We start from the raw sequence: 14,236 nt of genomic DNA, 5'->3' as shown, positions 1-14,236 counted from the left end.
TGCGCTGATTCGGCTAGGGTGTGCTGCTACCTTAGAGTGAATGTAATGAATGTGTAGGAAAAATCAGGTGCGCTAACCCAAATACATAGATACAACATACAAAAATGTGTAAACAAGTCACTTGTAACTAAGTGAAATATAAGGAAAATCAAATCCAAAATCTTGGTGACAAAAAGAAATCCAAAATGTAACTAGTGAATCACCAGTGTACAACACTATGAACGTCCATAATAATAAATCAAAAAGTCCATAAGGTGAAGATGCAAATATGGTGATATAAACTTCAAGCTCTGGAAGGTGTAAAACTGTGTTAGGAAGGTGCAGAGTCCCACCACCAGCTTAGCCGCTTACCAAAAGCTGAAAACTAAGGGCATATATGGGTATAACCGCTCCGGGGGTCATGCAGCCTGTGAAGGGATTCCCAGAAACTCGGGTGGCACTCTAACACACTCGTGATCCCTGGACTCTTACCGGACAAAGCCAAACAAGGAGCCATGGAATGGTGATAGTAGATGACCCTGCCAAGAATTGCTGGACTCTGGATGGCTGCTGTGACTTCCTGTGTCCAAGAGGAACAAAGCCAAACAAAGAGCCTGGGATGATGATGGTAGACGATCCTGCCAGGAATAACTGGACTCTGGATGGCTGCTGTGACTTCCTGTGTCTCTGTCACATTTCACGGTACTATGCCACCATACACGGAGCTGCCCGGGTCTCACGTCCGCTGACCACGCTCACAGCAGGGGGTGACGTCACCTATAGCCCCGCCCCGAGAACTCCCATCTAACTACGTAGTTTGTTCCTCTTGGACACAGGAAGTCACAGCAGCCATCCAGAGTCCAGCAATTCTTGGCAGGGTCATCTACTATCACCATTCCAGGCTCCTTGTTTGGCTTTGTCCGGTAAGAGTCCAGGGATCACGAGTGTGTTAGAGTGCCACCCGAGTTTCTGGGAATCCCTTCACAGGCTGCATGACCCCCAGAGCGGTTACACCCATATATGCCCTTAGTTTTCAGCTTTTGGTAAGCGGCTAAGCTGGTGGTGGGACTCTGCACCTTCCTAACACAGTTTTACACCTTCCAGAGCTTGAAGTTTATATCACCATATTTGCATCTTCACCTTATGGACTTTTTGATTTATTATTATGGACGTTCATAGTGTTGTACACTGGTGATTCACTAGTTACATTTTGGATTTCTTTTTGTCACCAAGATTTTGGATTTGATTTTCCTTATATTTCACTTAGTTACAATTGACTTGTTTACACATTTTTGTATGTTGTATCTATGTATTTGGGTTAGCGCACCCGATTTTTCCTACAATGTCACTGGTACCCCCAAAACGTGTCAAAAATGTCAGCAAGGGTCCGATCTGTCCGCCCCAATGTCGCAGTCCCGCAAAAAAAAAAAAATCACAGATCGCCGCCATTACTCGTTAAAAAAAAAAACACCAAAAATGACAGAAATCTTTCCCTTAGTAAACGCAATAACTTTTGCGCAAACCAATCAAAATAAATGGATTTTTGTAAGATCTTACCGTAAAATCCTTTTCTCTTAAGCTCATTGACAGACGTAGTCTTCTTGATTCTCAAGAGCTGGGTTATGTTGTCTCCGCAGGAGTAGGACTAGGCAGAAAGACAAAACGTTCTGGCTCCACCTTAGGGGCAGTCCCTGAGGGTATATCCTCCCTCTCTCTGCTACAGGGAATCAGTTCTGTTCTAAAGCAGTAACAGAGAATTTAACCCAACCCAACTCAATGATAGAGGGGCGGGTACTACGTCTGTCAATGAGCTTAAGAGAAAAGGATTTTACGGTAAGATCTTACAAAAATCCATTTTTCTCTATCGCTCATTGACAGACGTAGTCTTCTTGATTCTCAAGAGCTGGGACATCCAGAAGCAGTGCCACAAATGAGGGGTGGGATTGACAAAAATCAAAATCCAATCTAGAAAGCCCAACCGGTGCCAAACTAGAAGTTTTAAAGGCTCATTATAAACAAAGAATGAGACTCAAAAAATTTCCAACGGAAAAAACCCTCGAGGCAGACCACTGGTCTCCTCAAATGGCGGCCTGCAAAACCTTGCGGCCAAACACGGCATCAGATGATGCCATTACATCAACTTTATAATGTTTTGTAAAGGTATGCACCGACGACCAGGTAGCCGCCTTGCACACCTGGACCACTGACGCCTGATGGCGAAAGGCCCATGACGCACTAAGTGCCCGAGTGGAGTGCGCCTTAACAGGGAACGGGGGCTCCCGACCCTTAATAGAATAAGCTTGTACCACCGTCTGTCTGATCCATTTGGAAATGGTCGCGGCAGATGCAGGCAACCCCTTTTTGGGTCCATCCGGGATCACAAAAAGTGAATCCGTCTTGCGAAACGAGTCTGTCGTTTTTAAGTATACCCTGATTGCCCGGACCACATCCAAGGAGTGTAAAGCAAACTCCCGAGGATGACTGGGCTTAGGACACAGGGAAGGTAATACAATTTCTTCATTTAGATGAAATTCTGAAACCACTTTTGGTAGGAAGGATGGATTCGGACGAAGAACCACCTTATCTCTATGAACCACCAGATATGGGGAACGACAAGATAAAGCGGCCAGTTCTGACACCCTGCGTGCAGAAGTGATAGCCACCAAGAAGGCCACCTTCTGGGACAACGTAGGTAGAGGAATCTCCCTAATATCTTCAAAGGGAGGTTTCTGAAGAACCGACAATACTAAATTAAGATCCCAGGGTGGTAACGGCGCGCGCACTGGCGGAGCCAGATGTCGCACCCCCTGGATGAAATTCCGCACCAAGGAATGAGTAGCCAAAGGCTTCTGAAAGAAGATAGCTAAAGCTGAGACCTGACCCTTGATAGTGCTCAAGGCCAGTTTCTGCTCAACCCCTTGTTGCAGAAAAGCGAATATTCGACTAACCGAATAAGACCGTGGACGGAACCCCAAAGGTTCACACCATGCAATGTAGGACTTCCATGTGCGATGATAAATCTTTCTGGAAGTCGCTTTCCTTGCTTCAACTAGAGTAGGAATAACTGAAGCTGACAATCCCTTGTCCTTCAGCACCTGGGTCTCAATAGCCAGGCCGTTAAAGCCAGCGATCGTAAAGCAGGATGGAAGATCGGTCCCTGAGACAGTAGGTCCTCCCTGAGAGGAAGTCTCCACGGGACGTCCGCCACCAGTCTGACCACGTCGGCGTACCAAGCTCGACGAGGCCAGTCCGGAGCTACCAGAATTACTGGAATTCCTTCCTCCTCTATCCTGCGAAGAAGTCTTGGCAGTAACGCGAGAGGAGGGAAGGCATACATTAGCTGGTATTGCCCCCACGGGGTGATCAGTGCGTCTGCGGTCTCTGCTAGAGGATCGCGGGAGCGAGCCACGAATCTCTGTACTTTCCTGTTGAATCGTGATGCCAACAGATCCACATCCGGGGTGCCCCACCGTAGGCACAACTGGTGGAAAACGTCTGGATGGAGGGACCATTCCCCCTGATCCAGAGTCTGACGGCTGAGATAATCTGCCTGCCAATTCTCCACCCACGGAATGAACACCGCAGAGATAGCTGGAACAAATTGTTCCGCCCAGCGAAGAATGCAAGCCACTTCTTTGGCCGCTTGGACACTCTTGGTGCCCCCCTGGTGATTGACATAAGCCACGGCCGTGGCATTGTCCGACTGGATCCGAACCGGGCTGCCCTGGAGCTGCTCGGTCCAGTGAATCAGACAAAGTCTGATCGCTCTCAGTTCCAATACATTTATCGGTAACCTGGATTCTTCCGGGGACCAAAGTCCCTGGACAGATAACTGACCGAGAATTCCTCCCCATCCGGATAGACTGGCATCCGTGGTCACTATCGTCCAATATATTGGCAGAAATGACTGAGCATCGGGGAGCGAAGCCACCAGACCAGAGACTCTCTGGTCTGTTTGCTCAATCGGATCTGATTGTCCAGGGATTCCGGATTCCGATTCCATCTGAGAAGAATCTCTTGCTGAAGAATTCGGGTATGGGACTGGGCAAATGGGACTGCTTCGAAGGAAGCCACCATCAACCCCAGAACCCTCATGCAAGTCCGAAGGGAAGACCAGCTGTTGGATAGTAACAACTGGACTGCTGATTGAATCTTTCGGAGTTTCCCTACCGGAAGGAAAACTCTTGTCCTGAATGTGTCTAGAATTAGACCCAGATATTCGAGCCTCTGGGTGGGAACCAGAAATGACTTTTGCTGGTTCACCAGCCACCCGAATTCCTGTAAAGAAATCATAGTAATTTCTATGTTTTGTAGCAAGGTCTGAGGAGACTCTGCATGAAGCAGAAGATCGTCTAGGTAACCAAGAATCGATATGCCTCTTTGGCGCAGTAGTGCCAACACCTTCGTGAAGACCCGAGGAGCCGTGGCGAGACCGAAAGGTAACGCCACAAACTGATAGTGGTTCTCTTCTACGGAAAAGCGTAGAAACCGCTGATGTCCTGCGAAAATGGGAATGTGAAGATATGCGTCCTTGATGTCTATGGACGCTAGGACATCCCCTGGATGCAGGAAGGCTGCTACTGTGCGAATGGACTCCATTCTGAATTTTCTTAGGTTGACAAAAGAATTGAGTGCCCTTAAGTCCAGAATTGGACGCACTTTGCCCTCTTTCCTGGGTATTGTAAATAGGTTTGAATAAAACCCTTGAAAACGTTCTGTCCAAGGAACGTGGACTACCACTCCTTGTTGTAGTAAATCCGTGACTGCTCTCCGCAGATCTTCTAAACGATCCGGGGATAGTCGAATATTGGAAGGGAAGAATCGCGCCGGTGGGAGAGATCGAAACTCGATCTTGTACCCTGACTTTATGACTTCGCAAACCCACTTGTCCGGGATTCTGGAAAGCCATGGATCCGGGAACCGGCGAAGACGTCCCCCCACCCCAGTTATGGGTGGGGGCGCACCCTTCAGGCTTTGGACGATTTATCTTCAGGTCTGGAGGGGGCGGGCTTTTGCTTGCCCGACCAACGACCCCTGACGCCTCCTGAAGGAGCTTTGGAGGACTTAATTTTTTCACCCGCGGGACGAAAAAACCTCTTGTGAGCAGAAAAAGAAGGCCCTCGTCTTTGACGAGTTCCTTTACCTTTAAAATTTTGCGGTAAAAAGGTGCTCTTTCCACCCGTGAGATCCTTAATGATCTCATCTAAGTTGGCTCCAAATAGACGCTCTCCTAAAAAGGGGATATTAGCCAATGCTTTTTTGGAACCTTGGTCGGCTAACCAACCTTTTAGCCACAGTGTACGCCTGAGAACCACTGCTGAGACTGATGCTCGCGCCAATAATGGAGTGGCGTCTAACGCCGCATCACACACAAACTGTAACCCCTGTATCATTTGTTCCAACAAATCTGATACCGCCTGAGGGACCTCTTCTAAGTCCCGGCGTAACCACTTGGTCCATTCAGTTACAGCCTGCGAAACCAGACCAATAGCTATTATTGGTCTGAAAGCTGATCCAATCAAGGAAAACATGGTGCGAGACATAGCTTCTATCTTGCGATCCACTGGATCTTTAAAAGACGGAGCGTCTTCTAGAGGAATAACCGTGGCTTTATTCAATCTAGCAATTGGTGAATCCACCACCGGTGGTTCTGTCCATTTCTTAATGAGGGTTTCCTCAAACGGATAACGCCTGTTAATGCGTTTAGAAATAGTAAAAGTGCGTTTTGGCAGACGCCATTCTTCTTCGATTGGATTGCCAAAACATTTGGGCAATGGAAAAACCTTCGCCACTTTGATGCGTTTTTTAGTCCCAAAAGGGATTTCAGTTTCAGCTATTTCCGACGGAATACCCTGTAATCTTAAGGTTTCTTGAACAGATACAATGAGTGCGTTTACCAACGCTTCCTCTCTGGCTATGGCTGATGCCGAAACATCCTCCTCACTGTCTGAAGAGACAGTACCCGAGACACCAATCCCAGATGAAGTACCTGCAACTGCAGAAATAGGCTCAAAGTCTGAATCCGAGGTTTCAGATAATAAGGGGTTAGGAGGGGGTCGCTTTCTTGCGCCCTGTCCCTGACAAGCCACTTCCACCCGGGACACAAAAGTTTCCATAATAGCTGACAATGATTCAATCGTCAGTGGGGTGCTGGAGGATCCTGCAGACCCCTCGAGGGGATCCGGAGGAGATACATGAGTGGCAGGGTCCATGTTAATTCAGGACACCTTTGCCAGAAAAAACAAAAAAACTTTTTTTTTTTTATGTGTCTCCCCCTAGCGCAATAGCGCCCCTCAGAGTACCTGCTTCTCGATCCCCACAGAGAGAGAGAGGGACCCCCAAGGCTCACCAACCGATGCAGTGAAGTTTCCAACCAACTGCACTCAGCGTCTGTCTTTTACAGACTGGAAGGAGCTGTTGCTTTTTCCCGGGTAGAAGGACGTGGCTCCGCCCCCTGTGTACGCCTTCCGGCGTTCCCAGCTCTCCACGAGGTAGCTGGGCTCATGAAACATGGCCGCCCCCATACAAGAGACATAAGACTCCAAAAACATGGCGGCCGGCGTGACCTGAGGACATACATGCACTTGGTCTACGGCAAAATGGCGGCGGACCGCCGAAATCGTTTTCCCAGCACATCCACCTGCATCTCTGCTAAGTGGCGATATATTGATCTACAGGAGATACACTACAAATAAGGTAGGATTATACCTCCTATGTCTGCTGTAATATTACAGTCTGCTGGGTAGAGTGTTAGCTCTCAAACCAAGTCCACTTCCCACAAACACATACTGTATTTACAAGGGGGACTTTTTAGTGTCAGATATATACTGACCATGTATGGAGGGGCCCATAATTCATACTGCCTCATAACGAGGAAAGAAAAAAAGGGAACGTTTACTCACCATACCAAACCGACAGGCACCCTCTCTTCACAATACCCTCTCCACCGGGGTGGGGGGTTGTGGACCACTCCGGACGCCTCGACTCTCTGGTTCCTGGCGTCCAAGCGAGACTTTTAACTCGCAAGGTCAGTCCCTCCACTGGGACTCCGTCGCGGCCGACCCAGCGCGGAGCTCTGGTCTGCACGCGCTCGTAGGCAGAAACCGGGGTGACCACTGGATCTCAACATCCAGCCCGCCGCCCGGCCCCGCATACTTACTTGAATGTGTCGCGGCCGACCAAGCGCAATGCAATGGTCTGCGTGCGCTCGTAGGCCGGCTGGGGTGACCACAAGTGTCGCCCAGTCCGGCGTTTTTGCTTGAAGATCTCACAGGAAAAAAACACTGGAGAAAAACTACCTAAAAAAAAAAATGTTTTTTCTAAAGAAAAAAATCTTGCCAGGACCAAAAGATCCCAGCAAGGAACTTAGGTCCTTACTCCTGACTAGACAGAAAAAAACTGATTCCCTGTAGCAGAGAGAGGGAGGATATACCCTCAGGGACTGCCCCTAAGGTGGAGCCAGAACGTTTTGTCTTTCTGCCTAGTCCTACTCCTGCGGAGGCAACATAACCCAGCTCTTGAGAATCAAGAAGACTACGTCTGTCAATGAGCGATAGAGAAACGCTTATTGCGATTTTTTTTACCAAAAATATGTAGCAGAAACCAAATTGGCCAAAAATTTAAAAAAATTGATTTTTACATTTTGGGGGGGGGGGGGGTGTGGGGGGGGGAATTTCATATACAAAAAATTTGAAAAATATTGTTATTTTTTCAAAATTTACGCTCTTTTTTTGTTTATAGCGCAAGATCAAATACCACCAAAAGAAAGCTCTGTTTGTGGGGAAAAAAAAAAGGACGTAAATTTTGTTTGGGTACGGCGTCGCACGACCGCGCAATTGTCAGTTAAAGTCGCACAGTGCCGAATCGCAAAAAGTGGCCTGGACGTAAGACGGCAAAATCCTCCGGTGGTAAAGTGGTTAAAGTGCAAACTTAACTTAGCAAAGTTGGCCTTCAACAAAACAAAATATATGCCAGAGAGCAGCTACAGAAGTACGAACCCATATGGTGGAAATATTCATCAAGTCCACTCCAGAAATTTTTCTCAATGAATGTTTTAACGAGTCCCCACGGCTGCTTACGGTACCGGAGTTCAGTTGAAATCCTAAGAATGAAAATATAATGGTTATAAAAATGACCTACAGGCATATCCAGCCAAGTGACCCCCCTCCGTCGTCTGGCTGCCCCGTGGTTTTGCTGTACCTTAGCCGGCTTTTGTTTCGGGCCACTCTGGTTAGCGTGTAGCGGTTGATAGTGTAGAAGTAATCGTGATAAGGTATATCGTGTGTCAGCACTTCAGCATCAACTACATAACATTCACTCTCCTGGCTGGCCTTGTACAGCGTCTGGAAGACAGATAAAGTCACGCTGAAACACAAGACTTCATTTAGCAGAAGGAAGTATCAACTCGAGGGTGAGACGGAGGTCATAGCTATAGCTGTATAATGTGCTGTATCAGAGGTCACACACCTGGGTCTCCGTGACCGTTGCCGATTTAGGAGCCAAAGGATTGGTTAGTGCAATGGTGTATAAAATAACCCGGGTCTGGTTTCCATTCTCCTCCTTCTTCCATGGGTGAAATATCACTTCTGAGAGCACAAAGAGATGATGTCAGAATAAGTGACCCTTCCTACTAAGGGTATACGGAGAGATTAGAGATAAACGATCTTAAAGTGTATGTCTGGACAAAAAAAAAAAAAAAACATTCTGTACATTCTTAAAAACACTAAGTACAAAGAAATAGCCGATGACCCTGCCAGAAATCCAGTGAGGTTCCAACTTGCTGCTGCACTACAATTCCAAGCAGTGTTATCAGACCTGCCCAGTTCTTCCCTGCTGAACTGCAGAACACTTACCTCTTATACTATAAAGATGAGACGGGAGATGTTTTGTAGTCCAGCATGCAAGGCAAGGCTGGGATTGGAATTCCAGTGCTGCAAAGGGAGCGTTGTCAGCTTACTACAGGAAGTTAAGCACATGTCGGGAATTCTGGCAGGATCTCCAGGTATTTTTCTTTATTGCAGCATTTTTAAATGTACATGTTTCAGAGATGTATTGAATATATGTTTTTTTTTCCACATCTTTAGTTATCACTAGAGAGATCACCAGCAGGAGGAAGGAGGTCCTGATTCCTCTGTATAGATCTTCATATCACTAGAGGGATCACCAGCAGAAGAAGGCCCTGATTCCTCTGTATAGATCTTCATATCACTAGAGGGATCACCAGCAGGAGGAAGGAGGTCCTGATTTCTCTATATAGATCTTCATATCACTAGAGGGGTCACTAGGAGGAGGAAGGAGGTCCTGATTCCTCTATATAGATCTTCATATCACTAGAGGGGTCACCAGAAGGAGGTCCTGATTTCTCTATATAGATCTTTATATCACTAGAGGGGTCACCAGAAGGAGGTCCTGATTCCTCTATATAGATCTCCATATCATTGGAGGGGTCACCAGCAGGAGGAAGGAGATCCTGATTTCTCTATATAGATCTTCATATCACTAGAGGGGTCACCAGAAGGAGGTCCTGATTCCTCTATATAGATGTCCATATCACACGAGGGGTCACCAGAAGGAGGTCCTGATTCCTCTATATAGATCTTCATATCACTAGAGGGGTCACCAGCAGGAGGAAGGAGGTCCTGATTTCCCTATATAGATCTCCATATCACTAGAGGGGTCACCAGAAGGAGGGAGGTCCTGATTCCTCTATATGGATCTTCATATCACTAGAGGGGTCACCAGAAGGAGGTCCTGATTCCTCTATATAGATCTCCATATCACTAGAGGGGTCACCAGAAGGAGGTCCTGATTCCCATATATAGATCTTCATATCACTAGAGGGGTCACCAGCAGGAGGAAGGAGGTCCCAATTCCTCTATATAAATCTTTATATTACTAGAGGGGGTCACCAGCAGGATAGAAGAGGTCCAGATTCCTCTATATAGATCTTCAAATCAGTAGAGGGGTCACCAGCAGAAGGAAAATGGTCCAGATTCCTCTATAAAGGGGTCTTTATACCACTCTGAATATGTGTTTTAATTTTGTCCAGACACACACATTATATTACAGTGCAATACAGCAGGATATCTTTAAGAATATCTCACCTGTAAACCGCCGCTGCTCCATAAAGTCTCTTAGAAATTGAGATTCACTAAACAGGAGGCTAAAGAGTTTGTCCACATTGAAACTAAACACTTCATTGATGTACTGCCGGCCATTCAAATCCTCATAGAAAGCCTGAACTTCACCTACAGGATGAATGAGATATGTTATCTTTATTGTCTGTATCTAAACCACCGCCATCCTGACTTTCCATTCATGTGAGCACCTGATGACTGCATTGTTACTTTTCCCAGACATGACCACCAATTTATGTTCTTCCCCAAGATGACAACCAATTCATGTTCTTAACAAATGACTACTTATCCCCTTTTCTGTATATCATGATATATGACATACAATCCTTCTATATCCATGTATGGAACAACTTAGCAGCCCCTTCTCAGTTGTCACGTGAAACACAGGTGGCGGTGACTTGATATAGCACATGCGCGCGAAACGCGTTGTCTAGGTGACACTTTGCTACACTGGAGTGCATTCCATCCCACAACCACCCACAGCCGCCTCCCTCCGGCTATGTCCAACTTCCACCATGGCTCTGATGTAATTTCCGGCTGTGAAGCTTGAATGCCACGCCCCAACACAGGGGAATACCGAGGATTCCTGACACATACCCCAATAGTCGGCACTGCTTGCAGTGGTCATTCCAGCAGCCGAGGGTTACAAACTCCTTTATACCATCAGCGGGCCCCAGGAGTCAGCACCCTTTGCAGTGGAAATCCCAGCAGCCGAAGACTTTCTACCTCACATCTCCATCAGTGGGCAAGTAGGTTTTTTTGCTACCTTGAGGAGGCTCTGCTCCACCTTTTGTAGGTATGGTACACGGTTCTATCACAGCAGAACCACCCAGTTACTACTTGTGTTTTAATAATGGCTTTTTATCAAAGCCAACTGAAATTTTAAATTTGATTTCTATGTGACTTATAGGGTTTGGAAAAAAACTGGATACCTAATCATAATGGGAGTTGTGTGAACTGGTTGTTTTATCTCGTTTGAGACACTGTAGGTTTTGGGACCGTTAACATGGCATAAGTCCTAAGCATTTAGATCACTGGATGTGCATTCATTGGTACCCCCTCCAAGGGTTATCTCTAGCAGCTACAGACTTTTTTCCTATGAGGACCTTTTGGGTCTGTTTTCCCCAATTGGAGGCTGATCCCATTTGTGGTGTTTATATGCAACACAGGGCCCAACCCATGTGTCTGCTAAATGAATACATATAGTTATATACTTTGGGGCAAAAAAAAAAAAAAAAAAGACCTATGTCCATAAAGTTCACAAAAAAAATAAATAAAAACCCTATTTCCCAATCCCCTAAGACATTCAGATACTCTCAGGATCAATAATCAATGGTCATCACGGACAGTCAATAAATATATTACATAAGCTATGCATTCACCTTCATCATGTGTTTCAGATGAATCACTGAGCTCTGTGGGCAGGTCTTCATTATCATTTAGGTCCAAGGATGGAGACGTGACCGGAGGAAGGAGCTCCAATTTCTGGTCCTCCATGTTTGCAATCAACAACTCCCTCTCTAACGAGCTGTCAATATCGTCCAGCAAGGACACATCATACTACAGACAGAGGAAAAAAGAGAATAACAAAATCAGATTGGAATGTGGAATTCCTGTACTAAAACCCCAAGTTCCTGTTTATGGTCAAATTCCTTTATATTATCTTTTCTCGTCATTGGTGGATACGCTGGGAAGATGAAGGCTTTTGTAAATTTAGCACTGAAGAAAATAAGGAATTTGGATTAGTTCAGCAATCCCTCATATATTGATTAACCACCATGACTTCTTCTGTGGGATAGTGCTTCCCTCTTAAAAAATACATATATAGCTTAGAATTTAGGCTGTATTATTTATTAAGATCTGCAGCTGGACTATGTAATGCAACATCTGGATAATGTAACCTATGTACATGACCTTTTCTAATTCCAGGAATGAACACAGATTTCGCAACAGATACGGAATAAACAAAAATGACTGCATTCATAAAGTAGAGTAGAAGACCGAGATGACAAACCGAGTAAACAGATTGCAAAATGAAATTTGCAGAGAACACTTCTAAGCTGAAGTAAAAAAAATAAAACAAGTCATACCAAACAGTCATCAATCTAATCACTTGGGCTGGGGATAATTATAATTATCATTTATTTATTTTTTGCACTTCTCATAAAATCCTTTTTTCTTTTGATTCAGAGCAGGGTACAGTTGAATTTTAGGGAAAAGAAAGACGGGAAAAAAAAAAAAAAAAAAAAAACGGACAATCCATAACCCCCAACAAAACTTATTTTGCATTATTTCCCTTATGAGTTTTCTCTTGTGTATTGTCAATTGTATCTTTTTGATAACTGTCTTTTACTGAAACCAATAAAAATACTGTTATATTTAATAAAAAAAATATAATGATTTTGCATTGAATGCAAAATAGTTTATTCTATTGTTTATTGGGATATATAATTTCCTTTTTTTCTTCAGTGTTAAAAGAGAAGTTCATCCTTTCAAAATAAATAAATGCACTTTTTTTGCAGGTAAAAAAAAAAGGTGCATTTACTATTTTTTTCTTTTCTTAGGAGCCTGTAAAGCATTGCACCAGCAATCAGCAGATTGCAGGTGCAGTTTCAGGCCCCTGCAGACTATAAGGCCCCTTTCACACAGGCGGACCGTTCAGATCCGCCTGTCCCGTTTTTTTGGCGGATCTGAACGGTCCCCCCATGCATTCCTATGGGGCATTGGATGTCAGCGGAGACATGTCCGCTGACATCCGACCCGATCCGATCCGTCAAATCTGGACGGATGGAAACCCTATTTTCCATCCGTTCAGCGGATCGGATTGGGATCGGATGAGAACGGACCGACGGTCCGTTCCCATTCGATTCCCCCATAGAGATGTATGGGGAACTGACAGCTGTGTCTCCGCACACAGCGCGGAGACACAGCTGTCCTCCTGCTGCTCAGCGGGGGATTGGCGGCTCGATCCCCCGCTGAGAAAAACAGAATCCGTCCGACGGACGGATAGTGTGAAAGGGGCCTTAGTGTAAGCAGTCTTCTGGTACCTCCAATACGGGCAGTCCAGTGAGATTCTCCCTTCAGTCCAGGGAGATTCAATGAACTACCAGGATGCTCACTTGTGCCCTCATAACTCTTTAAGAACTACAAGCTGTCATCCGCAAAGGCTGTCAGTACTTGTAAAACTCTGTGAATGAATGGCATCCAAAGAGCACGGTCTCGCCTATTTCAAATTGTGACAACGGGTGTGGGGAGAAGATCCCTGGCCCATTGTCATGGGAGGGGCAAAATCAGGTGGAGAGCTGCAGAACTGGGAGCATCTTACATGTTCTACTCTAAGGCCCCTTTCACACTTGTATGACTCCAAAGTTGAGTCGACTTGGGAGTGCAACTTTGACGCAACTTTGGATGGGTGCAATTTGGATACGACTTTGGCTTTGACCAGTTTTAATGGACAACTGTTGCACACAAGTTGCATTGTATAACATTCAGGTATGACTTTCTTGCAACTTCTGACAGTTAGTATTGAAGTTTATGGCCCTCAAGTTGCGTAAAAATTGCACCAAAGTAGTGCATGAACTACTTTATACTTGCTGCAACTTTAAGTTGCGGATAGATGAATGGGTATCATTGGAAAACATTGGGGAACGACATGTCGTGCAACTCTGATGTCCAAAGTTGCATGGCAAGTCGCACAAGTGTGAATGGAGCCTAAAAGCTGCAGAAAAACTCAAATTAAATGTTCTTCGTTCGAGATACATGTGGTTAAAATGATCCAAACTTAAGGAAGAGCAAAGGGTTATATGGATACAGTAGGATATGATCCTAACTTCCACAGCTGTAAGCTTACAATATCCAGAGAAGCACTATGACAATGAGTGCCAAGGCAGTCATTTCACGCAAGCTCATCGAAAGAAAAAACAAGACCTGCAGAAGACATGAGCTCCAGAAATATATTTTTGGCCTGGAACAGACCCACTGTACCTGTTTGCATTGGTGCAAGTTGGCCAGAGGCACTGCACAGCTATTGCATAATGAGGATCTGGTACAAGAAATAGGTTTATATAGCATATGCAAAACACAATTACTTCAAACAAAAACCCTGTGACACGGTTAGGAAC

At 45.5% G+C, this 14,236-nt stretch overlaps 1 protein-coding gene across 6 annotated transcripts in view; it reads right to left on the bottom strand.

The window, feature by feature from the left end:
* The window catches only part of GRAMD1B (GRAM domain containing 1B), a gene marked incomplete at its 5' end in the record, with an annotated part of 441,171 nt that overhangs the window by 17,453 nt on the left and 409,482 nt on the right, over positions 1 to 14,236 (bottom strand). For all 6 annotated transcript variants that reach the window (XM_082273752.1, XM_082273757.1, XM_082273755.1 and 3 more), the window contains 5 exons: positions 7,977 to 8,080; positions 8,179 to 8,321; positions 8,446 to 8,564; positions 10,083 to 10,226; positions 11,498 to 11,675. In XM_082273752.1, coding sequence (XP_082129878.1) covers positions 7,977 to 8,080; positions 8,179 to 8,321; positions 8,446 to 8,564; positions 10,083 to 10,226; positions 11,498 to 11,675 — 688 coding nt within the window. The remainder of the gene's footprint in view (positions 1 to 7,976; positions 8,081 to 8,178; positions 8,322 to 8,445; positions 8,565 to 10,082; positions 10,227 to 11,497; positions 11,676 to 14,236) is intronic.

The sequence above is a fragment of the Pelophylax lessonae genome (assembly GCF_965119305.1).
Source record: "Pelophylax lessonae genome assembly, chromosome: 12".
Lineage (NCBI taxonomy): Eukaryota > Metazoa > Chordata > Amphibia > Anura > Ranidae > Pelophylax > Pelophylax lessonae.
Note: the sequence above shows the minus strand (reverse complement) of the source record. Positions and strands in the feature narration are given on the sequence as shown.